The 26863-nt window shown below is 40.0% G+C and overlaps 1 protein-coding gene across 1 annotated transcript; it reads right to left on the bottom strand.

Moving 5' to 3' along the window:
• Positions 1–1319: 1319 nt before the first annotated feature.
• LOC139756900 (transient receptor potential cation channel subfamily A member 1 homolog) lies at positions 1320–26500 on the bottom strand. Its single transcript, XM_071676802.1, has 9 exons — positions 26181–26500; positions 18067–18161; positions 17281–17371; positions 14766–16463; positions 14407–14618; positions 14012–14285; positions 5673–5946; positions 4271–4384; positions 1320–4084 (listed from the first exon to the last, which is right to left on the bottom strand). Exons 2-9 carry the CDS (start codon positions 18158–18160, stop codon positions 3332–3334), a joined length of 3510 nt encoding a protein of 1169 aa, XP_071532903.1. The 5' UTR covers position 18161; positions 26181–26500; the 3' UTR covers positions 1320–3331.
• Positions 26501–26863: the final 363 nt, after the last annotated feature.

Below are 26863 nucleotides of genomic sequence, written 5' to 3'. Positions count from 1 at the left end.
ACTACCTCAGTGATGTGGAACATGGTGAAGAAATACTTTGAAGGACTGCTGAATGTGTCAGATGAAAGTGGATGTGATGTTCCTGGGACTTGGAAGTATGTGAAGTGAGATAGAGCAAATAGTTGGATGAAAAGAGAGAATGAAGTGAAGGACCTGCACAAGATGAAGTGTGGTAAAGCAGCAGCAGTAAAGGGGTTAGTACTTGAATTTTTCACAAAAGGGACGACTTTTTTTTTTTTTTATTGGTTTGTATGTATGGCTCAAAGCTAGATGACAGGATTGGCATAAAGGCAAGGAGTACTTAAATAAAAGTTCAAATTACAGATGCACAAGTTGCCAGGTATGTTGTATGAAAGATTGGTAACTTGCACAGAACACCAAATTAGGGGGCAAAAATGTGGTTTCAGGAGTGGTAGAGATTTTTTTGGGTCAGAGCCAGCACCAGTTTAATGGACAGAAAAGGGTATATTTCACAAGGCAGCAATCATGAAGGCTTCATTCACCCACACTAGGAATGCAGACCCTCTAAGACATACACTATGATCCCTATTCAGAAAAGAAATTATTTTGAAAATCTGGACCTCCTGCAAAATGCTGGGATGTGAAGTGTATATACTTCAATACCTTATTCTCAAAGCCTTGTTGATATTCAGATTTCTTTATGAAAAAAGAATAATTTTATTCTTACCATTTCCTGCGTTAGCAAGTTAGTGGCAGGAAGAGACAAAGAAATAGCCATTTTGTTCACATACACTCTCTCGCTGTCATGTATAATGCACTTAAACCACAGGCTTCCACCCACAAGCAAGCCCCACAGACCTTTCTATGATTTCCCTTGAATATTTTATGTGCCCTGGTTCAGTCCATTAACAGCAGAGTGACCCATGTATGCCACTTAGTTCCAATTTGCTCTCTTCTTCGCATGCCTCACACCTTCCTATTTGTGGCCTTGAACACTTAGTGTTTTCACTCAATTCTTCCATCTCCTTCTTGATTTCCACCTTGTGCTTGTTCCCACCACTTCTAACATGTATGTCCAAATCATGCCAGCACACCCTCTTCAGCTGTATCATACACACTTCTTATACTACCACACCTTTATCTTACTCAATCAATTCTTCTCAGTCAACCCTCCTCATATCACATATTGTCATCAGGCATTTTTTCTAGCACATTCACTTTATTTTGTACTTTGTTATCTGTGCCCATGCCTTACATCTGTATAACACTGGTGGGACCACTATGCAATCAAACATACCCATTGTTGTCTTCACAGACAGTGATCTCTCTTCTCTCATTCCTCAAAGAATACAAATGAAAATCTTTTGCAGTTTATTCAAAAACCTATAATTACATTAAAATATCTAGATATTCAAAAATTAACATATTTTCTCTCATTCCTCAAGGAATACAGAAGAAAATCTTTTTGCACTGTATTCAATAACTTTTTTTCATTATATTTAGTCACTGTCTCCCACATTAGCGAGGTAGCGCAAGGAAACAGACGAAAGAATGGCCCAACCCACCCACATACACATGTATATACATAAACGCCCACATACGCACATATACATTTCAACATATAAATACATATACATACACAGACATATACATATATACACATGTACATATTCATACTTCCTGCCTTCGTCCATTCCCGTCACCACCCCACCACACATGAAATGGCACCCCTCCCCCCGCGCGCACACAAGGTTGCGCTAGGAAAAGACAACAAAGGCCACGTTGGTTCACACTCAGTCTCTAGATATTCAAAAATTAACAGACATCAACTTTTCTTGAATATCTTTGGATGCATTGAAAAAAATTAGCAACCAGTTTATTTTAGTACAGTATAATTATACTATTACAAGCTCTAATATGTGTATAAATCTTTCAATATTTATAATGTGCATGGTTACAAATTCCAGTAAAAGAATTTGCAATAATATTTACATCTACATTTGTTATATGGATATCATTCAAACTTATTTTTTTTTCATCTGTCATTACTGACACATACTCTTAACTTTTAACAAATGGGTTCACTACTTACACTATTCTCTCACCTTTTAATGGATTCAGTATTGATAAAATACTCCCAACCTTTAATGGGTTCATTATTGACACCGTACTCAGCCCCACATATGAAAGGACCTTCATGTTGAGGGTTGCCTGAGGTAATGTTAGGTCTTGTAGAAAGAGAGCTGGAGAAAAGTAGCCCCATGGGGAGCACCATTGTCGAGTTTGATTAAGAGATGAAGCCATTGTAACTGACTCTGGTATGGCAGCCAATTATGGAGTTGACCAACAACTTTTTGTCAGTGTTGTGAAAGATGGCATCAAGATATTCAAAAATTAACAGACATCAACTTTGCTTGAATATCTTTGGACGCATTGAAAAAAAATTAGCAACCAGTTTATTTTAGTACAGTATAATTATACCATTACAAGCTCTAATATGTGTATAAATCTTTCAGTATTTATAATGTGCATGGTTTCAAATTCCAGTAACAGAATTTGCAATAATATTTACATCTACATTTGTTATATGGATATCATTCAGATCTATTTTTTTGCATCTGTCATTACTGACACATACTCTTAACTTTTAACAAATGGGTTCTCTACTGACACTATTCTCTCACCTTTTAATGGGTTCAGTATTGATGAAATACTCCCAACCTTTAATGGGTTCACGAAAGGACCTTCATGTTGAGGGTTGCCTGAGGTAATGTTAGGTCTTGTAGAAAGAGAGCTGGAGAAAAGTAGCCCCATGGGGAGCACCATTGTCAAGTTTGATTAAGAGATGAAGCCATTGTAACTGACTCTGGTATGGCAGCCAATTATGGAGTTGGCCAACAAATTTTTGTCAGTGTTGTGAAAGATGGCATCAAGAATTTTTTTGGGGTGAGAATGTGTTGGGGACAGTGTCAAATGTTTATGTTATGTCTATTGCCACATATCCTACCATTCAGATGAGTGGCCCATTGACATTTTTTGTAGTAACTGCTTTCATTGCCCTTCACTGCTTCTCAACTTTACACCCCTCCTTACAAAATTTCTTCATTTTGTCTTTTGACCTTCACTTTTTGATTTCCAGAGCATTCTATTGTTTCATGCCTTCTTAATATATTGTGAGAAATTTACATACCAATGATCCATACAAAAGTTTAACCAACAAGAGACAATAAGTAATGTAAAATTTTATATGACAGTCATCTTCAAAACTGTGCAGATTTTAAGTTAAGGAATATATGCAGGAAAGTTTAGCACCAACAATGGACTCTATATCTTTTTGTTAAAGATTTATGAGCATGAAACCGGATCTGAGTTAAGAATCCCCTTCTTTTAGTAAAGTCTTAGTAATGGCATTCAGTAGATGCTTAAGATCTCGTAACTCTTCCCTTTGTTCCATGTGAAGAGTCAATAATGCTGCAATTTGCTTATTTTGTTCCTCAAGTTGCACCTGGAAGGGATTTGGTGGTTCTACTTCCTCCAACTTATTATCAAGCATCAAAAGTTTTCTAGGGAGAATACTGTAACCATTTCTTTTGGTTACCTCTTCAACAAATGTCCCTTTTGTTTTGTATTTCCAAAAGAAGGGAAAGCAAATATCTAACCGAAGGAACAATCTACATCGACTTACTGCTCTATAAATAGCAGCCTTTTCTCGGAAATCATCAAGTTTTTCAGAGGGCTGTGCAATGACTAGGTTTACAATAAAGCCACCTATAGTTGTGACAAACACCACAAAGAGACAGTTCACCATGACTGGGTAAAGGAGATGGTCTTCTTCACTAAGAAAAGTATCATCATAAGCTAAATCACCTAGCATCCACACAATTGTTTTTACCATGGCTTGTGGTACTGTTAAGAAGGCTGCTTGATCTCTCAAAAGCAGATGGAAGATAAAAGCAAACATAAACACAAGCATTACAATGTAGAAGAGCACTTTAAAGAAACTCTTAAGAAAGCTGTCAGTAATTGGCATGAATACTGAGAGCATGGGAAGTTGGTTGAGCATGTTGATGAGGTGCATACATCCAACTAGCAAGGCTACAATGCCAAACTGCCACTGCCAAACCTGGAAGGCACAAGGAACAATTGTCTGAATTTTAGATCTGCATTATAGGAAAATTATTTTTTCTTCCTACCAGAAATGTCAGTTCTTACCACTGGATATTGCAAGTATTACATTGCTATTATTCTGTCATAACTGGATCATTATATTCAAGAGTACAGTTTAAAATAATCCTCCCTGATGACTTACTTCCAATATATAGTGATGAAATTCACAGCTCCCTCCTGGCACCAAAACAAAAATGGTGAAGATTGCCCGCAAAAGCCTTATCACACTGTCCAGACTCAAATATTCCCTCTTTAACTGGCAAGAAAGAAAAATGTTACACTGATGAGTTGTCAGTACGAAATCAATTCTGATTAACTCCATTATAAGAAGACACATGGGAATACAAAATCAATTCTGATTAACTCTATTATAAGAAGACACATGGGAATACCATTTTTAGCAAACCTGAGTATGTAAAACTGAATAACTTTAGTCTGAAAATTATAGCAACATTAGGTAACATAACAAATACAGTAATAACTGACTTTGCCAAGTTAGCAGGTGCTGAAAAAGTGGTGAATGAGGTTAAGTCAGCTGGACAGGAAAGGGATGGAAATCTAAATTTTTCTTCAGTTTTATGATTTGCCAAGAAAGTTCCCTTTAATTTGTATTACACATTGTTATTTGAATCACACGTTTCTAAATCAGTGTTGTGAGCATAAAATATTCCTTGGCTAATATAAGATAAAGAATGGTGGATTTTTCAATGGTATACTTTTAGCAATGTGAAGTTCATGAAAGCAATGCTCAATCTGCCCACTGAAATTCCAGCATATAGCTTAAACGTTATGTGAACATTTTCATGCAAGGAAGGACCTGTAGCTTTTTAATTTTCTTGGCCAAGTTTATTGAGGAAAAATCAAAACTTTCCATCACACTCATGTAGTGGCCAACTATAACTCCAAAGATTTTCTGAATTGAGAGAATGGATATAAAAGGCAAAAGAAAAAGAACCGTATCTGGTTGGAGCATTTAGTATGCTCATCCAGATCTCTCCTTATTTTTGAGAGTGTAAGAATACCTATATGGGTGGGGAATGGTGAAATGCACCCAAAGGGGTGAGCAGGAGGGGCAAGCAGATGCACCAGGCTCTGCACTCACACATCAGATAGCACAAGTCCCAGAAAAAAGTGTGCAACTATCCTCCATGCTTAATAGAAAGTTACTGAGGCTTTTAATCTGTTACAGTGACTTATCATTTGTTAGGGTTGCCATAAATGGCCAGCCAATAGACTTTTAACTATGTACAAACTTTAAGTTCCTCAGTGGTCAGAATGAGTTTCATTGCACTGGAAGGGATTATTGTAGTGAACAACGAAGTGAACTAAATCAAACCTTGAAAGCCAATAGTTAAAACATGACCAGATAACACATTTTAACATGTAGAATAATAATTACATGACCAGCTGCCTGGAGGGAATGCTCCCTTTATTTTCTTCTTGAATATATACCTGATGATACTGGCAACAATAAATAATATATTTTCAAAATCACTCAGGCAAAATAGTTTCTCAAGGCACTTATGTTCAATCATCAAGCTTACTGTGTAAATGAAGTTGCATTCCAGGAGTAGTTCAATGAATGTGGTAATCAGCAGAGCCAACCAAAGTCCATGCTTCACTGGGACTCCATCACATTCACCAAATCTGATTATAGTTGCATTATCAAAGAAAATTTCTAAGCCTTCTGTATCATTTTCTGCCACTGCATTCCCACTCAGATTATGTTGTTTAAGAGAAGTGTACTTGTATACCTCTGATACACTACAAAACTGCTCTCTGTTAAAGTTGCATCTTGCTTGTATGTGATTCCAGTTACTGTAAAAATTAAATAACATAAATAACTTCATCTAACTATTTTATCAGTGCTGATTATCAGACATATCAAAGGATTATGAAACAGGAATTTCTGATCAAAATTAACATGTATGCTGTCAGGTTTAAAAACTGATGAAATTTTAAACGTGTTTTTTTTTTTTTTTGTCGCTGTCTCCCGCGTTTGCGAGGTAGCGCAAGGAAACATACGAAATAAATGGCCCAACCCACCCCCATACACATGTATATACATACGTCCACACACGCAAATATACATACCTACACAGCTTTCCTTAGTTTACCCCAGGCGCTTCACATGCCCTGATTCAACCCACTGACAGCACGTCAACCCCGGTATACCACATCGATCCAATTCACTCTATTCCTTGCCCTCCTTTCACCCTCCTGCATGTTCAGGCCCCGATCACACAAAATCTTTTTCACTCCATCTTTCCACCTCCAATTTCGTCTCCCACTTCTCCTCGTTCCCTCCACCTCCAACACATATATCCTCTTGGTCAATCTTTCCTCACTCATTCTCTCCATGTGCCCAAACCATTTCAAAACACCCTCTTCTGCTCTCTCAACCACGCTCTTTTTATTTCCACACATCTCTCTTACCCTTTCGTTACTTACTCGATCAAACCACCTCACACCACACATTGTCCTCAAACATCTCATTTCCAGCACATCCATCCTCCTGCGCACAACTCTATCCATAGCCCACGCCTCGCAGCCAAACAACATTGTTGGAACCACTATTCCTTCAAACATATCCCATTTTTGCTTTCCGAGATAATGTTCTCGACTTCCACACATTCTTCAAGGCTCCCAGAATTTTCGCCCCCTCCCCCACCCTATGATCCACTTCCGCTTCCATGGTTCCATCCGCTGCCAGATCCACTCCCAGATATCTAAAACACTTTTCTTCCTCCAGTTTTTCTCCATTCAAACTTACCTCCCAACTGACTTGACCCTCAACCCTACTGTACCTAATAACCTTACTCTTATTCACATTTACTCTTAACTTTCTTCTTTCACACACTTTACCAAACTCAGTCACCAGCTTCTGCAGTTTCTCACATGAATCAGCCACCAGCGCTGTATCATCAGCGAACAACAACTGACTCACTTCCCAAGCTCTCTCATCCCCAACACACTTCATACTTGCCCCTCTTTCCAAAGCTCTTGCATTCACCTCCCTAACAACCCCATCCATAAACAAATTAAACAACCATGGAGATATCACACACCCCTGCCGCAAACCTACATTCACTGAGAACCAATCACTTTCCTCTCTTCCTACACGTACACATGCCTTACATCCTTGATAAAAACTTTTCACTGCTTCTAACAACTTGCCTCCCATACCATATATTCTTAATACCTTCCACAGAGCATCTCTATCAACTCTATCATATGCCTTCTCCAGATCCATAAATGCTACATACAAATCCATTTGCTTTTCTAAGTATTTCTCACATACATTCTTCAAAGCAAACACCTGATCCACACATCCTCTACCACTTCTGAAACCACACTGCTCTTCCCCAATCTGATGCTCTGTACATGCCTTCACCCTCTCAATCAATACCCTCCCATATAATTTACCAGGAATACTCAACAAACTTATACCTCTGTAATTTGAGCACTCACTCTTATCCCCTTTGCCTTTGTACAATGGCACTATGCATGTATTCCACCAATCCTCAGGCACCTCACCATGAGTCATACATACATTAAATAACCTTACCAACCAGTCAATAATACAGTCACCCCCTTTTTTAATAAATTCCACTGCAATACAATCCAAACCTGCTGCCTTGCCGGCTTTCATCTTCCGCAAAGCTTTTACTACCTCTTCTCTGTTTACCAAATCATTTTCCCTAACCCTCTCACTTTGCACACCACCTCGACCAAAACACCCTATATCTGCCACTCTATCATCAAACACATTCAACAAACCTTCAAAATACTCACTCCATCTTCTCACATCACCACTACTTGTTATCACCTCCCCATTTGCGCCCTTCACTGAAGTTCCCATTTGCTCCCTTGTCTTACGCACTTTATTTACCTCCTTCCAGAACATCTTTTTATTCTCCCTAAAATTTAATGATACTCTCTCACCCCAACTCTCATTTGCCCTCTTTTTCACCTCTTGCACCTTTCTCTTGACCTCCTGTCTCTTTTATACATCTCCAACTCAATTGCATTTTTTCCCTGCAAAAATTGTCCAAATGCCGCTCTCTTCTCTTTCACTAATAATCTTACTTCTTCATCCCACCACTCACTACCCTTTCTAATCAACCCACCTCCCACTCTTCTCATGCCACAAGCATCTTTTGCGCAATCCATCACTGATTCCCTAAATACATCCCATTCCTCCCCCACTCCCCTTACTTCCATTGTTCTCACCTTTTTCCATTCTGTACTCAGTCTCTCCTGGTACTTCCTCACACAAGTCTCCTTCCCAAGCTCACTTACTCTCACCACCCTCTTCACCCCAACATTCACTCTCCTTCTCTGAAAACCCATACAAATCTTCACCTTAGCCTCCACAAGATAATGATCAGACATCCCTCCAGTTGCACCTCTCAGCACATTAACATCCAAAAGTCTCTCTTTCGCACGCCTGTCAATTAACACGTAATCCAATAACGCTCTCTGGCCATCTCTCCTACTTACATACGTATACTAATGTATATCTCGCTTTTTAAACCAGGTATTCCCAATCACCAGTCCTTTTTCAGCACATAAATCTACAAGCTCTTCACCATTTCCATTTACAACACTGAACACCCCATGTATACCAATTATTCCCTCAACTGCCACATTACTCACCTTTGCATTCAAATCACCCATCACTATAACCCAGTCTCGTGCATCAAAACCACTAACACACTCATTCAGCTGCTCCCAAAACACTTGCCTCTCATGATCTTTCTTCTCATGCCCAGGTGCATATGCACCCAGGGATATATATATATATATATATATATATATATATATATATATATATATATATATATATATATATATATATATGTAGTTTGGTTAAGTGTGTGAAAGAAGAAAGTTAAGAGTAAATGTGAATAAGAGCAAGGTTATTAGGTACAGTAGGGTTAAGGGTCAAGTCAATTGGGAGGTAAGTTTGAATGGAGAAAAACTGGAGGAAGTAAAGTGTTTTAGATATCTGGCAGTGGATCTGGCAGCAGATGGAACCATGGAAGCGGAAGTGAATCATAGGGTGGGGGAGGGGGCGAAAATCCTGGGAGCCTTGAAGAATGTGTGGAAGTTGAGAACATTATCTCGGAAAGCAAAAATGGGTATGTTTGAAGGAATAGTGGTTCCAACAATGTTGTATGGTTACGAGGCGTGGGCTATGGATAGAGTTGTGCGCAGGAGGGTGGATGTGCTGGAAATGAGATGTTTGAGGACAATGTGTGGTGTGAGGTGGTTTGATCGAGTAAGTAATGTAAGGGTAAGAGAGATGTGTGGAAATAAAAAGAGCGTGGTTGAGAGAGCAGAAGAGGGTGTTTTGAAATGGTCTGGGCACATGAAGAGAATGAGTGAGGAAAGATTGACCAAGAGGATATATGTGTCGGAGGTGGAGGGAACGAGGAGAAGTGGGAGGCCAAATTGGAGGTGGAAAAATGGAGTGATAAAGATTTTGAGTGATCGGGGCCTGAACATGCAGGAGGGTGAAAGGCGGGCAAGGAATAGAGTGAATTGGATCGATGTGGTATGCCGGAGTTGACGTGCTGTCAGTGGATTGAATCAGGGCATGTGAAGCGTCTGGGGTAAACCATGGAAAGTTGTTTGGGGCCTGGATGTGGAAAGGGAGCTGTGGTTTCAGGGCATTATTGCATGACAGCTAGAGACTGAGTGTGAACGAATGGGGCCTTTGTTGTCTTTTCCTAGCGCTACTTCGCACACATGAGGGGCGGAGGGGGATGGTATTCCATGTGTGGCGAGGTGGCGATGGGAATGAATAAAGGCAGACAGTGTGAATTGTGTGCGTGGGTATATATGTATGTGTCTGTGTGTGTATATATATGTGTACATTCAGATGTATAGGTATGTATATTTGCGTGTGTGGACGTTTATGTATATACATGTGTATGGGGGTGGGTTGGGCCATTTCTTTCGTCTGTTTCCTTGCGCTACCTCGCAAACGCGGGAGACAGCGACGAAGCAAAATAATAATTATAATGATATATATATATGTGTGTGTGTGTGTACATTGAGATGTATGGGTATGTATATTTGCGTGTGTGAACGTGTATGTATATACATGTGTATGGGGGTGGATTGGGCAATTCTTTCGTCTGTTTCCGTGCGCTACCTCGCAACTGCGGGAGACAGCGACAAAGCAAAAAAAGAAAAAAAAAAAAATATATATATATATATATTCCCTGCGTGTCGTAGAAGGCGACTAAAAGGGAAGGGAGCGGGGGGCTGGAAATCCTCCCCTCTCATTTTTTTTTTTTATTTTCCAAAAGAAAGAACAGAGAAGGGGGCCAGGTGAGGATATTTCCTCAAAGGCCCAGTCCTCTGTTCTTAACGCTACCTCGCTATCGCGGGAAATGGCGAATAGTATGAAAAAAAAAAAAATATATATATATATATATATATATATATATATATATATATATATATATTTTTTTTCCCATATTATTTGCCATTTTCCGCATTAGCAAGGTAGCGTTAAGAACAGAGGACTGAGCCTTTAAGGGAATATCCTCACTTGGCCTCCTTCTCTGTTCCTTCTTTTGGAAAATTAAAAACGAAAGGGGAGGATTTCCAACCCCCCGCTCCCTCCCCTTTTAGTAGCCTTCTACGACACTCAGGGAATACGTGGGAAGTATTCTATCTCCCTTATCCCCAGGGATAAAATATATAATTATTTATTTATCATTTATTATACTTTGTCGCTGTCTCCCGTGTTAGTGAGGTAGCACAAGGAAACAGACGAAAGAATGGCCCAACCCACCCACATACTCATCCACACACGCACATATACATACCTATACATCTCAACGTATACATATATATACACCCACACAGACATATACATAGACACATGTACATAATTCATACTGTCTGCCCTTATTCATTCCCGTCGCCACCCCACCACACATGAAATGACAACCCCCTCCCGCCGCATGTGCGCAAGGTAGCGCGAGGAAAAGACAACAAAGGCCACATTCGTTCACACTCAGTCTCTAGCTGTCATGTATAATGCACCAAAACCATAGCTCCCTTTCGACATCTAGGCCTCACAGAACTTTCCATGGTTTACCTCAGATGCTTCACATGCCTTGGTTCAATCCATTAACTGCACATCGACCCCAGTATACCACATCGTTCCAATTCACTCTATTCCTTGCACGCCTTTCACCCTCCTGCATGTTCAGGCCCCGATGGCTCAAAATCTTTTTCACTCCATCTTTCCACCTCCAATTTGGTCTCCCACTTCTCGTTCCCTCCACCTCTGACGCATATATCCTCTTTGTCAATCTTCCCTCACTCATTCTCTCCATGTGACCAAACCATTTCAAAACACTCTCTTCTGCTCTCTCAACCACACTCATTTTATTACCCCACATCTCTTTTACCCTTTCATTACTTACTCGGTCAAACCACCTCACACCGCATATTGTCCTTAAACACCTCATTTCCAACACATCCACCCTCCTCTGCACAGTTCTATCTATAGCCCATGCCTCACAACCATATAGCATTGTTGGAACCACTATTCCTTCAAACATACCCATTTTTCCTTTCCGAGATAATGTTCTCACCTTCCACACATTTTTCAACGCTCCCAGAACTTTCGCCCCCTCCCCCACCCTGTGACTCACTTCCGCTTCCATGGTTCCATCCTCTGCCAAATCCACTCCCAGATATCTAAAACACTTCACTTCCTCCAGTTTTTCTCCATTCAAACTTACCTCCCAATTGACTTGTCCCTCAACCCTACTGTACATAATAACCTTGCTCTTATTCACATTTACTCTCAGCTTTCTTCTTTCACACAGTATACCAAACCCAGTCACCAGCTTCTGCAGTTTCTCCCCCGAATCAGCCACTAGTGCTGTATCATCAGCGAATAACAACTGACCCACTTCCCAAGCTCTCTCATCCACAACAGACTGCATACTTGCCTCACTCTCCAGAACTCTTGCATTCACCTCCCTAACAACCCCATCCATAAACAAATCAAACAACCATAGAGACATTACGCACCCCTGCCGCAAACCAACATTCACTGAGAACCAATCACTTTCCTCTCTTCCTACTCGTACACATACCTTACATCCTCGATAAAAACTTTTCACTGCTTCTAACAACTTGCCTCCCACACCATGTATTCTTAAGACCTTCCACAGAGCATCTCTATCAACTCTATCATATGCCTTCTCAAGATCCATAAATGCTACATACAAATCCATTTGCTTTTCCAAGTATTTCTCACATACACTCTTCAAAGCAAACACCTGATCCACACATCCTCTACCACTTCTGAAACCACACTGCTCTTCCCCAATCTGATGCTCTGTACATGCCTTTACCCTCTCAATCAATACCCTCCCATATGATTTCCCAGGAATACTCAACAAACTTATACCTCTGTAATTTGAGCACTCACCTTTATCCCCTTTGCTTTGTACAATGGCACTATGCATGCATTCTGCCAATCCTCAGGCACCTCACCATGAGTCATACATACATTTCATATCCTTACCAACCAGTCTACAACACAGTCATCCCTTTTTAAATAAATTCCACTGCAATACCAACCAAAGCCACTGCCCTGCCGGCTTTCATCTTCTGCGAAGCTTTTACTACCTCTCCTCTGTTTACCAAATCATTCTCCCTAACCCTCTCACTTCACACACCACCTCGACCAAAACACCCTATATCTGCACTCTTATCATCTAACACATTCAACAAACCTTCAAAATACTCACTCCATCTCCTTCTCACATCACCACTACTTATTATCACCTCCCCATTAGCCCCCTCCATCGATGTTCCCATTTGTTCTCTTGTCTTACGCACTTTATTTACCTCCCTCTAAAACATCTTTTTATTCTCCCCAAAATTTAATGATACTCTCTCACCCCAACTCTCTTTTGCCCTCTCTTTCACTTTTTGCACCTTTCTCTTGACCTCCTGCCTCTTTCTTTTAAACATCTCCCAGTCATTTGCACTTTTTCCCAGCAAAAATCATCCAAATGCCTCTCTCTTCTCTTTCACTAATAATCTTACTTCTTCATCCCACCACTCACTACCCTTTCTAATCTGCCCACCTCCCACGCTTCTCATGCCACAAGCATCTTTTGCGCAAGCCATCACTGCTTCCCTAGATACATCCTACTCCTCCCCCACTCCTCTTATGTCCTATGCTCTCACCTTTTTCCATTCTGCACTCAGTCTCTCCTGATACTTCCTCACACAAGTCTCCTTCCCAAGCTCACTTACTCTCACCACTCTCTTCACCCCAACATTTTCTCTGCTTTTCTGGAAACCACTACAAATCTTCACCTTCGCCTCCACAGGATAATGATCAGACATCCCTCCAGTTGCACCTCTCAGTACATTAACATCCAAAAGTCTCTCTTTCCCGTGCTTATCAATTATCAATTAACACATAATCCAATAACGCTCTCTGGCCATCTCTCCTACTTAACATACATATACTTATGGACATCTCTCTTTTTAAACCAGGTATTCCCAATCACCAGTCGTTTTTCAGCACACAAATCTACAAGCTCCTCGCCATTTCCATTTACAACACTGAACGCCCCATGTACATCAGTTATTTCCTCAACTGCTACTTTACTCACCTTTGCATTCAAATCACCCATCACTATAACCCAGTCTTGTGCATCAAAACTGCTAACACACTCACTCAGCTGCTCCCAACAGTACTTTACTCAACATCCAAAGGATAAAGCAAACCAAACAACATATGATAGGATGAAACTACATTACAAGACATGAAAACACATAAACTTGCAAGAACAAGGAAGCTGATGATGATCAGGTGGTTACTTACTCAACAATACCCATGAAGATAATCAAACAGGTAACAAAGAGTACCTCCAGCATTAGGAGGATAAGGAAGATCATGTAGATATATGACTCCCACTTGTGAAGGAGCCATGCATTGGTTAGACAGTGATGAAGTAACTGGTGCCGGTTGTGAGAAACCATTAATGACAGAGGATGATTATTCTTCCATTCTAAGCCATCTGTGATGAACTGTCGTGCATTTTGAGACAATGCCCCATCTTTCTCTTCAAATGGACTTTTAGCAATCTTCCCAATCGCTGATGAAATTAATAATTCATATGAGATAGATTACTCGTATCAGATAAAATATTTTTGATATTTTATTATTGTAAATCTGAGAATGCTTCCAAGACCTACAGAGGAACACAGTTTGAATACCTGTTGGAATATAGTAGTTGTCTTCAAAAAATCTGAAGTCATAAGTTACACATGGATCTGAATCTGAGCAATTGATACACTTGTCCTGAACTTTCATAGCAAGGCTTGGATGATGTATTACAAGCATCCTGAAGTTCTGACAGTGATGCCCATTTTCTCCTGTGAAACCAGCTTGCCACCACGAACTATCAATGATGGCTTCAGCAGCAGTTCTGTCAATAATACTAGTATTATTCTAAGGTTATGGTTTTTATCAGTTTCACAAGCTACATTTAGGTGACATTTATTTTTTATCAACACAACTGATTCTGCATGTGAATACATAAATAAACACCTTTAACTAATACTGAATTACTTACACCCTGTTTTCACACAATACTGTGTGCATGTATTTATGTAGACACAACATCCTATCTTCTTGGGTCTCCTTGTAGGGCAGATGCGTGAGAAGAAATTTAAACACATTATCATGTTTCTTTTCAAAAGCTCTGTCCAAAGGTAAGTGCCCATTTTGATCTAATTCACAACATGTAGCCTTGGCATTTGCAACCAGTGCCTTACAACACTCTAATGACCCTGCATATGCTGCATGATGTAAAGCTGTAGAGCCAGTATCATCTTTGGCCCGCTGAGGTACACCTTTTTTACAAAGAAACCTCACCACACCAATGTGTCCTTTTGCAGATGCAATATGGAGAGCTGTATGGCCATTTTTATCTACTGCTGTTAAGCGAGCTCCTTTTCGTAAGAGCATCTGACATACATCTGTTGACCCACGTAGAGCTGCCAAATGAAGTGGTGTAGCCTTTGTTTCATTCTCCTGACTAACTTGCACTTCACTTCTTGCAAGTAGTATTTCACAGATACTAGTATATCCTTTATCTGCTGCCAAATGAAGAGGTGTCATTCCTCCAATGCATGAGTCCACTGGTGACGCACCATTTTCAAGCAGGATATGAGCACATTCCACAGCTTCTCGTTTGATAGCAGCATGAAGCGGGGCACAGTCATTATCATCTTTTTTGTCCAGAAGTGCTTTTATAGTAGGAACAGACAATAGATATTTAAGGCATTCTTCTGCATTTTTCTCAGCTGCATAATGTAAGACAGTTTTATTCTTTTTATCTGTTACACTCAGCTTAGCACCTTTTTCTACAAGAATTCTTAAGCAGCCAACTCTCTTTTTACCTGATACTTCAAGAATAGGAGCAATTCCCATCTTATTTTGTGTATTTGGTTGAGATCCCATGTCAAGAAGTTCTGCAACTGTATTTTCAAACCCTCCAATAGCAGCATAATGCAAAGCAGTGTTACCCTCCTTGTCTTTTGCATTGATGTTTGTGTTTGTCAATTTTGCACAGCAGTAGTGATGACCACCCTTTGCTGCCAACATGAGTGGGGTTTTCCCATCTTTCAAAGCAACTTTCAGCTGTTTTTCTTTGTCAGCATCAATGCAGTTAGACATAAGAACCTCACAGGTCTCTGGAAAGCCCTTCTGGGCTGCATAGTGTAATGGCAAATGAAAATTCTTGTCCTGCAGTTTCCAATCTGCACCATTGTCCATCAAAAGCTGCACTACTTTATAATGATTTTCCAGAGCAGCAAGATGTAATGGAGACATTCCTCTTTTATTCTTAACATTCACATTAATATCTGGATGTTTCAGTATCATACTGCATATATCTATTCGTCCTTCTTTTGCTGCATGGTGGAGTGGAGTATCATTAGTTTTGTTAATTATGTTTACCTTCAAATTGTTACATTCAAAAAGTTTTTCACAGATAAAGGAGTGGCCCTTAGTTGCTGCAAGGTGTAATGGAGACTGTTCAGTCCTGTCTTGTGCATTACAGTCAGCACCCTTATCAAGGAGAAGTTCAAGAATATCATGAAAATCATTCTTGGCTGCTATGTGCAGGGCTGTTGAATTAGTCTCTTCATCCTGAACATTAACATCAGCATGTTTCTCAAGCAAACCTTGGCAAGCATCATAGTCATTGTCTTCAACTTTCTGGAGGAGTTCCTCTGTATATTTGCGGGCATTGTTTGTGTCACCAACCCTGTGAAAGAAATAAATACCATATTGTTTATATTATGAAGTATAATGACAATTGGTACATAAGAAACAAAAAAAATATGGAAGCATGAGAGATACAATAATGTTGACATGATTCAGAAAAGATCATAAAAAGCAGGACATGCCAAGATTTGAGAAGATTATGAGGTGCTATTTTGGCTGTCTTAATCATTTTGGAACTAATTTCACTATAGTTGCTGAGCCACCAGTATGGATGAATATTTTCCAACAGTTTTGGTCCAAAATTTTCCACTTGTATTTGAAGGATACCTTACTCCCTTTACTAACTAGAAGAATGCAACTACTTCAAAAAACTTGTCTCTAAACAAAAGGTAACCACCACTAGGGTGACAACTTTGTTAAAAGAATTAGGCATTAACCTTACAAGGAGGTAAGGGTAAGGATCTTAGAGAATCTCAAGCTCAGAGTACACAGCCATAGAGAGAGACTGTTTTATTCATCAAAACTCACATTTCTAACGTTAAAGCAATTGCCCTGTAAAGTTTCTAATCATATAAAAACTGGAAAAATAGTGCTTCCACAAAAGTGAAAAATTACTAAAGTAATATTGCAACTATGTAATAGTTCAAAGTTCAAAATATGCCATGAGGGAACTCTTTACATAAAGTTATATGCAGTAGTCATTCTGTTAAGAGATATCTAATTTCTCCATCAATCAAAAGTTATGTCTTTTTTTCATAATGCAAAAACAACTAGCATGCCCTGAACAAATGTCTGAAGCATCAACTATTATGTTATCATGCAAAGGAACAAAGGAACCGGAAGCATTTCAGAAACACCTGTCATAACGTTCCCTGATAGAAATGGCTCTTTCATAGTGTCGGTTTTGCCTCCTAGGATGTGAAGAACTATCTTCTATGATTACCACATCTGCAAAGAAGCATTCAATCAAATTATCACTGTGTTGATTAAGATAGGACATCTGTAAGAGCAAAGATTAGGTTTATCATAACCCAGGGAATATTCTACCATTATCCCACTTCTACTGCTTAATACAATATATATATCAAACATGAGTATTTTAATACTATCAAAGCATGCAACAAAAATCAAACAGACTCCTTTCACTACTGCTTTCCTTTCTTCTAGTATTTTGAATACTTTCATTAGTAATGCATCATTTCACAAGCAAATATGACGTATGAATGCATTAAGAATTTTAGGTTTTGCTTTTTTTATCACATGACCTTTTATGTTCAGCTTCATGCAGTGACCCAGGCTTATATCAAGTAAGCTTCCACAACACTGAAAACCTATGAACTGTTGATAGGTTAATATTCATTAAAAGATAAATAATACATTTGGAGTTGTCTGTAAATGGATGAAAGAATAAAATGTATGCAAGATAAAAATTTTCTCCTATGAAGTGTTAATAGGCATTTAAACATATACACACTATATACATACACCCACATGGCAAAAAATATATATGTATATCCCTACTGTGGTGAACTATTTTGCACTGACTTGTTCTGGTAGGAAATTTTAAATCTTGTTTGATATTATGTAACACCAAGGCAACCCTTTTGAAAACAAAATCATAACTAAACTGACAAGCCACTTACGAGCTCCATCTTTTGCAGGTTTCTTCTTGTGTCTATGAGCTCCTCTAGAAAACCGTTGTAGGAGAGGTATGTGAGTTTTGTTCTGACCACTCATCCTGAAAACAGTATGTGTTTTATTAGAAACTGATAAACATGGGACATTTTTCTTGTGCATATAGCACATAAATAGAATTTAATCATGTAACCCAAGGACCCCTTTTACTGCACTGCAATCAGTAATAAGGAAATAACAGACTCCTTTGGAGTGAGAAGTCCCTCTATGAGACTGTACTCCTTTTCATTGATTGGCAGTGATATGACTTCCCCCAGTGGTGACTCCCATGCAATGTCAGAGGTATAATAATGATCCGGGGAGCCCTAGGCCGAAAAAATGTAGGAAACATATGGTATATACTTATCTATTTAAAAGTATGTAAGCCATGCCTGTTTCCAACTTTCTGATAATTCAATGTAATGATTAAATCATAAAAGCAATGATTATTTGAGAAATGCCAGATCTCACTTTCAGGGCTCCTCGGACTATCAGGCACTGAAATAATACAGAAAAAATTGGATTATCTTATTTTCAAGGAACCCTATCTATCAGGCCCTAGGACAGTTTAAGAAAAGTATGATCTCATTTTTTGGGGCCCCCTAAATCACTGACCCCTGGGGCCTGCCCATTTCCCACAACCTAATACACCGTTGTGAACTGTAACCTAATGCAGGCATACATACAGGCAGAGTACAGTGACACAGACACACACACACACACACACACACACTCACACACACACACACACTCACTATATATATATATATATATATATATATATATATATATATATATATATATATATATTTCCCTGGGGATAGGGGAGAAAGAATACTTCCCACGTATTCCCTGCGTGTCGTAGAAGGCGACTTAAAGGGAAGGGAGCGGGGGGCTGGAAATCCTCCCGTCTCGTTTTTTTTTTTTTTTTATTATTATTTTCCAAAAGAAGGAACAGAGAAGAGGGCCAGGTGAGGATATTCCCTCAAAGGCCCCGTCCTCTGTTCTTAACGCTACCTCGCTATCGCGGGAAATGGCGAATAGTATAAAGAAAAAAAAAAAAAAAAAAAAATATATATATATATATATATATATATATATATATATATATATATATATAATTTATTCATTTATTATACTTTGTCGGTCTCCCACGTCCGCAAGGAAACAGACGAAAGAATGGCCCAACACACATATGTACATACACGTCCACACACGCACATATACATACATACCTATATATTTCAACGTATATATATATATATATATATATATATATATATATATATATATATATATATATATACACACATATACACAGGTACATAATTCATACTTTTTTTTTTTTTTCATACGATTCGCCATTTCCCGCGTTTGCGAGGTAGCGTTAAGAACAGAGGACTGGGCCTTAGAGGGAAAATCCTCACCTGGCCCCCTTCTCTGTTCCTTCTTTTGGAGAGAAAAAAAAAAAAAATTCATACTAGCTGCCTTTATTCATTCTCGTTGCCACCCCGTCACACATGAAATGACAACCAACCCCCTCTCCACGCAAGCGCGCGAGGTAGCACTAGGAAAAGACAACAAAGGCCACATTCGTTCACACTCAGTCTCTAGCTGTCATGTATAATGTATCGAAACCACAGCTCCCGTTCCACATCCTGGCCCCTACAAAAATTTCTATGGTTTACCCCAGACACTTCACATGCCTTGGTTCAATCCATTGAGAGCACGTCGACCCCGGTATACCACATCGTTCCAATTCACTCTATTCCTTGCACTCCTCTCACCCTCCAGCATGTTCAGGCCCCGATCGCTCAAAATCTTTTTCACTCCATCCTTACACCTCCAATTTGGTCTCCCACTTCTCCTCGTTCCCTCCACCTCTGACACATATACCCTTTTTTTCTTACTTATTCCTGTGGTAGTGAGGTAGCACCTAGAACAGACGGAGAAAGGAAAAATCCACTCACACCCATTCCCTAACTTCCTGAGTAATGCACCGAAACCACAGTTCCCTATCCACAACCAGGCCCCCAGACCTTTCCATGGTTTATCCTGGACTCTTCGCATGCCCTGGTTCAATCCACTGACAGCACGTTGACCCCTGTACACCACATTGTTACAATTCACTGTATCACATGCATGCCTTTCACCCTCCTGCATGTTTAGACTCCGACTGCTCAAAGTCTTTCACTCCATTCTTTAATGTCCAATTAGTTCCCCCCATAAGGTGGCTGGATTGGATGATATTGCAGTTGATTATTTTAAGAAATGGGGTGGATGTGTTGCTGATTGGTTGATTAGGATTTTCAGTGAATGTACGGATCATGGTGAGGTGCTTGAGGATTGATGAAATGTATGTATAGTGCCATTGTATAAAAGCTCAGGGGACAAAGGTAAGAGTTCAAGCTACGGAGGTGTACGTTGTTGAGTGTACTTAGTAAGCTGTATAGGAGAGGGTGAAACGTACAGATCATCGGACTTGGGAGGAGCAATGTGGTCTCAGGAGTGATACAAAATGTGAGGATCAGGTGTTGGTTTTGAAGACTGTATGTAAGAAAAACTTATAGAAACTAAGAGCCTTGTATGTGTCATCGATAGATCTAGAGAGGGCATATGATAGGGACGATAACGATGCCTTGTTTCAGGGACGTCTTGCAAATACATAGTGTAGGGCACGGCTTTTCAATTGGTGGCCCGCGGGCCAAATATGGTTCTTAAGTGGTTTTTCATTGGCTTTTTGACGGAATCAGAATGAAAATAAATTCATGAAATTCGTTTACTTAAGTACTTTCGAAATTTTACATAAATAGATTTTTACTGTGACTATCTGTATTGATCAGCTAAATGAAACATGTGATCAATTGTAATAATAAGTTGAATGAAATGTACTGTTGCCCGCACCAATGTGCATGTAGCTACATTTATGTGTACACTCGTACCAGCGCACATGTTCAATGGCCCTTCCACCAAATTGAGTTTCATAATCCAGCCCTACTCCTACAGTAACTGAATATCCCTGGTGTAGGAGGACAGCTTTTTGAAGCAGTTTAAGACGTGTAGGAGTAGGTAGCGAGGAAAATGAGTGGTTCCAGGTGAAGGTTGGTCTGGCTAAGAGGTGCATGAAGTCACCATGGCTGTTTAAAATGATTATGGATGGGTTGATGAGGGAGGTAAATGCAAAGGTCTTGGACATAAGGGGCGAGTATGCAGTCGGTAAGGGCTGAGGGGGCCTGGGAAGAGGGAAAGTTATTTGCTGATGATAGATTCGAGTGGGAGACTGCAGAACTTGGTATCTGAGTCTGTGAGTGTGTGAAAGGAAGAAGTTGAGAGAAAATGAGAATTAAAAGTACGGTTATAAGGTTTACCTGGAAAAATGAACATGTTAGTTGAGGTTTGTGAGTTTGACTAGATAAAATTTGGAGGGAGCGAAGTATTCTAGTTCCGTAGGAGTGGACATGGCAGCAAATGGAATCATGGAAGAAGTGAGTCTGGTCAATTACCTACATGGAGCTGAGTCACATACAAGTTATTGTAATCGTGGCCATGTAGGACATCCTTTTATAATAACCCATTTACAGATATATATATATATATATATATATATATATATATATATATATATATATATATATATATATATATATATATATAATCGTTACCAAACGTTAATTTAAGCATACTGATGTTACGATCAAAAGCTATGTTTAGAGGTAGGTGAAAAGATGTATGGCTGACTTGAATGCAAATACTTTAATTTCCCTTGCAACCGCACCCTATCCTAGTCTGCATGCTACTCAATGGATTTCAATTCTACATCTGTGTGAATATTTAATGTTATCTTTGCTTACCTAACAATTTTTTTTTTTTTTTTTTCCTTCGTATGGTTCTGGTTGCTGTAGTCTCCACGTGACCACCTTTTCTGAGTCACTTGCATGACTGCAAACGAATACGAAATATCGCGTGTGATCAAGTTGATTCCCCTTGTTCATACCGCCCACACGGAAACCACAGGGTTCTGGTTGCAGACAGCGTCTCTCCTAGCCAGAGATGCTTACTGCAATATTTTTGAACTTTTTCCCTTAACTTTACTGTTTATAAAGCGATTTACTGTTTTAATTATGCCTAATAGTCATGTACGAACTAGGACGGGAGATGGCTTCTTAGATACTTGCCGTTATTAGCTGATGAAGAGTCAATCATTTCTGAGGCTAATCTGTTGAATTGGGTTTAGATGGTTACTGTATCTACTTTATTATTGTTTTCCAACACCTCAGGAACTGGAAAGTATTATGGATTTGAGTTATATCCCTTGCGCAATAGTTCAGTTTGGAACCTAATTTTTTTTTTTTATTTTTTGCTTTGTCGCTGTCTCCCGCGTTTGCGAGGTAGCGCAAGGAAACAGACGAAAGAAATGGCCCAACCCACCCCCATACACATGTATATACATACGTCCACACACGCAAATATACATACCTACACAGCTTTCCATGGTTTACCCCAGACGCTTCACATGCCCTGATTCAACCCACTGACAGCACGTCAACCCCGGTATACCACATCGCTCCAATTCACTCTATTCCTTGCCCTCCTTTCACCCTCCTGCATGTTCAGGCCCCGATCACACAAAATCTTTTTCACTCCATCTTTCCACCTCCAATTTGGTCTCCCTCTTCTCCTCGTTCCCTCCACCTCCGACACATATATCCTCTTGGTCAACCTTTCCTCACTCATTCTCTCCATGTGCCCAAACCATTTCAAAACACCCTCTTCTGCTCTCTCAACCACGCTCTTTTTATTTCCACACATCTCTCTTACCCTTACGTTACTTACTCGATCAAACCACCTCACACCACACATTGTCCTCAAACATCTCATTTCCAGCACATCCATCCTCCTGCGCACCACTCTATCCATAGCCCACGCCTCGCAACCATACAACATTGTTGGAACCACTATTCCTTCAAACATACCCATTTTTGCTTTCCGAGATAATGTTCTCGACTTCCACACATTCTTCAAGGCTCCCAGAATTTTCGCCCCCTCCCCCACCCTATGATCCACTTCCGCTTCCATGGTTCCATCCGCTGCCAGATCCCCTCCCAGATATCTAAAACACTTTACTTCCTCCAGTTTTTCTCCATTCAAACTCACCTCCCAATTGACTTGACCCTCAACCCTACTGTACCTAATAACCTTGCTCTTATTCACATTTACTCTCAGCTTTCTTCTTTCACACACTTTACCAAACTCAGTCACCAGCTTCTGCAGTTTCTCACATGAATCAGCCACCAGCGCTGTATCATCAGCGAACAACAACTGACTCACTTCCCAAGCTCTCTCATCCCCAACAGACTTCATACTTGCCCCTCTTTCCAAAACTCTTGCATTCACCTCCCTAACCACCCCATCCATAAACAAATTAAACAACCATGGAGACATCACACACCCCTGCCGCAAACCTACATTCACTGAGAACCAATCACTTTCCTCTCTTCCTACACGTACACATGCCTTACATCCTCGATAAAAACTTTTCACTGCTTCTAACAACTTGCCTCCCACACCATATGTTCTTAATACCTTCCACAGAGCATCTCTATCAACTCTATCATATGCCTTCTCCAGATCCATAAATGCTACATACAAATCCATTTGCTTTTCTAAGTATTTCTCACATACATTCTTCAAAGCAAACACCTGATCCACACATCCTCTACCACTTCTGAAACCACACTGCTCTTCCCCAATCTGATGCTCTGTACATGCCTTCACCCTCTCAATCAATACCCTCCCATATAATTTACCAGGAATACTCAACAGACTTATACCTCTGTAATTTGAGCACTCACTCTTATCCCCTTTGCCTTTGTACAATGGCACTATGCACGCATTCCGCCAATCCTCAGGCACCTCACCATGAGTCATACATACATTAAATAACCTTACCAACCAGTCAACAATACAGTCACCCCCTTTTTTAATAAATTCCACTGCAATACCATCCAAACCTGCTGCCTTGCCGGCTTTCATCTTCCGCAAAGCTTTTACTACCTCTTCTCTGTTTACCAAATCATTTTCCCTAACCCTCTCACTTTGCACACCACCTCGACCAAAACACCCTATATCTGCCACTCTATCATCAAACACATTCAACAAACCTTCAAAATACTCACTCCATCTCCTTCTCACATCACCACTACTTGTTATCACCTCCCCATTTGCGCCCTTCACTGAAGTTCCCATTTGCTCCCTTGTCTTACGCACTTTATTTACCTCCTTCCAGAACATCTTTTTATTCTCCCTAAAATTTAATGATACTCTCTCACCCCAACTCTCATTTGCCCTTTTTTTCACCTCTTGCACCTTTCTCTTGACCTCCTGTCTCTTTCTTTTATACATCTCCCACTCAATTGCATTTTTTCCCTGCAAAAATCGTCCAAATGCCTCTCTCTTCTCTTTCACTAATACTCTTACTTCTTCATCCCACCACTCACTACCCTTTCTAATCAACCCATCTCCCACTGGAACCTAATCTAACCCGTTAAGAAAATTCCACCTTAGGCCATGAAAACTTAGTATATTTTTTTTTTCATATATTTTTATTAGATAATTTCACGCATTTATCATTCCATCAACAATAACTAACATTGTTATCATCACATCTCCAGTAACTATTCTACACTGTAGTCAACAGGAGGTCCCAGGAACTCCATTCTGGTTCTAGTGTTACACCTGGACGTGCATGGATCATTCTTACAATGAGTGTTACCACCTCTCTAATTAATTAGAAACTCGTTTAACTCTGACCCTTCTGTTTGCCTTTTCCATGTTCAACACATTTTTTTGTCATACTTCAATAGCCACTTTTCTGTTAACTGTAACGGTATATTTAGGTCCTCCTGGTAGCCAAAGAAATTAGCAGAGTGCAGGATATGACAAAGGTGTGGGAAAGGGTGCTGAATATGTTTAAACAGGGTGTGTGGCTGGGTATTGGGTGTGAGCGAGGTGTGTGGCTGGGTACTGGGTGTGAGCGAGGTGTGTGGCAGGGTACTGGGTATGAGCAAAGTGTGTGGTAGGGTACTGGGTATGAGCGAGGTGTGTGGAAGGGTACTGGGTATGAGCGAGGTGTGTGGCAGGGTAAAGGATATGACCACGGTGTATGACAAGGTGCTGGATATGGAGAGGGTGTGTTTAAAGGGTGGTGGACATGACTAGGGTGTGTGACAGGGTGATGGGTATGACCAGGGTACGTGGCTGGGTGCTGGGTATGAGGCGTGAGTGTGGCAGAATGCTAGAAGAGTAATGGGGAAGTATATGGGTGATGGGATGACCAGAGTATATGAGGGTAATGGAGATGAGCAGTGTGTGACAGGAAGATAAGTCACCTTGGTGTATGGCATTGCAGAATGTGACACGGTGATATCAAGCGATGAAGGCTGCTAAGATGTTGGGTCATGGCGGTGAAAAGCGCGTGACAGGTTACTAGGAATGAACAGGATGGGTGATAGGGTGTCTTAGATGACCAGGGTGTTAGAAAGCTTGCTGAACGTGAACACTGGATAATTCTACACCGGTGGGCCTCTATGTGATCAGGATGCGTGATCGAGCGCTTAATGTGGCCATGGGTGGGCGGCAGGGTGCCAGGAGGGACAAGGTGGCCTGTGTGGACGGCAGGGCGCTGGGAGGAAGGTAACAAAAGCTAGGGACTCAGAGACCGACTCGTTCCTTCGATCGGGTGGTGGCTGTCACCGTCATCACACGCAGGTGACGCCCTGTTTCTTCACACAAAACAATTTTATGCATATTACCGAAAACGAAATTGATACATAAAAAGGACTTGAAAAAACTTTGCACGAGTTCATTCTGTACAATAATGAGTTTGTGGGAATTCTACGATTTTGACAGCGTATACAACAAAATAGCGTGAAAGAACAAAGTATTTGTTAATATAAAAACTTAGATCATTATAAAAATGTGTTCCCAGGCAAAAATAAAAATGATGCCTAAGAACTACATCAAACTGTAAAGATGAAACTAGTTTCTTTCTTTGATAAAGAAAATTAATGAAATGTTGTCTTACCTTTTCAACTGACGGAAATGCTGAAATGGATGTCACAACTTCCTCTCTAAGTATATCAACTGTTCTCTCTTCTTGATTTATAACAAATCACTTTCTTTCAATATTACAGAATGAGTGTTTCTCCCTTCGATCTCCCTCGCCGGCCACCTAAGCACTAGGAATTTAACACATGAACTGCGACTAAAGAATCCTGTACGACATTTTGCCCGGCAGCTCCTAGAAACGTCAGTTACCAGCTTCATGTAATGAACATTATTTCTCTCTTTGTTTAGATGTATGAAACCATATACAGATACCAATTAATGTCAGCCGATTAATGATGAGATGCTGGCCACATGATAAAACGAAAACAGTCCGTTAAGAACTGATGATGGGATTGTCCCTGCATATTGCTTGCCAGACGTAATACAATCCCGTGGCTGATGGCGCCGTCAGTCGTGCGGTTACTTGCTAACGTATGATATTCTTTGTTGTTTTCATGAATGGAATGATGTTATTGTAAAAAAAAAAGATTCCTTCTGATATTTTTGTCGTTAGGTCTATGCCCGTGTCAGCTTTGTGAACAATGAAGTGGGTTATTCTCTCTGTATTTTTCTGAACTTTGTGTTTACCAAACATGAAAAGTGATAATGTGAATGAAAAAAAAAAAAAATACATGAACCTAGATCACAGGGTTCTGAGTG

The sequence above is a fragment of the Panulirus ornatus genome, chromosome 23 (genome assembly GCF_036320965.1).
Source record: "Panulirus ornatus isolate Po-2019 chromosome 23, ASM3632096v1, whole genome shotgun sequence".
NCBI classification, from domain to species: Eukaryota; Metazoa; Arthropoda; class Malacostraca; order Decapoda; family Palinuridae; genus Panulirus; species Panulirus ornatus.
The sequence above is the reverse complement of the archived record's forward strand: the minus strand, read 5'-3'. Positions and strand labels throughout refer to the sequence as shown.

Excerpts from the sequence above, each read along its gene's own strand:
- LOC139756900 (XM_071676802.1), bottom strand. The coding sequence starts at position 18,160 with ATGAGTGGTCAGAACAAAACTCACATACCTCTCCTACAACGGTTTTCT. Across the intron at positions 14,619-14,765 it reads GTATTGTGTGAAAACAGGGT|AACTGCTGCTGAAGCCATCA; the intron begins GTAAGTAATTCA and ends TATTATTGACAG. Across the intron at positions 5,947-14,011 it reads ATCTTCATGGGTATTGTTGA|TAACTGGAATCACATACAAG; the intron begins GTAAGTAACCAC and ends TAATTTTTACAG.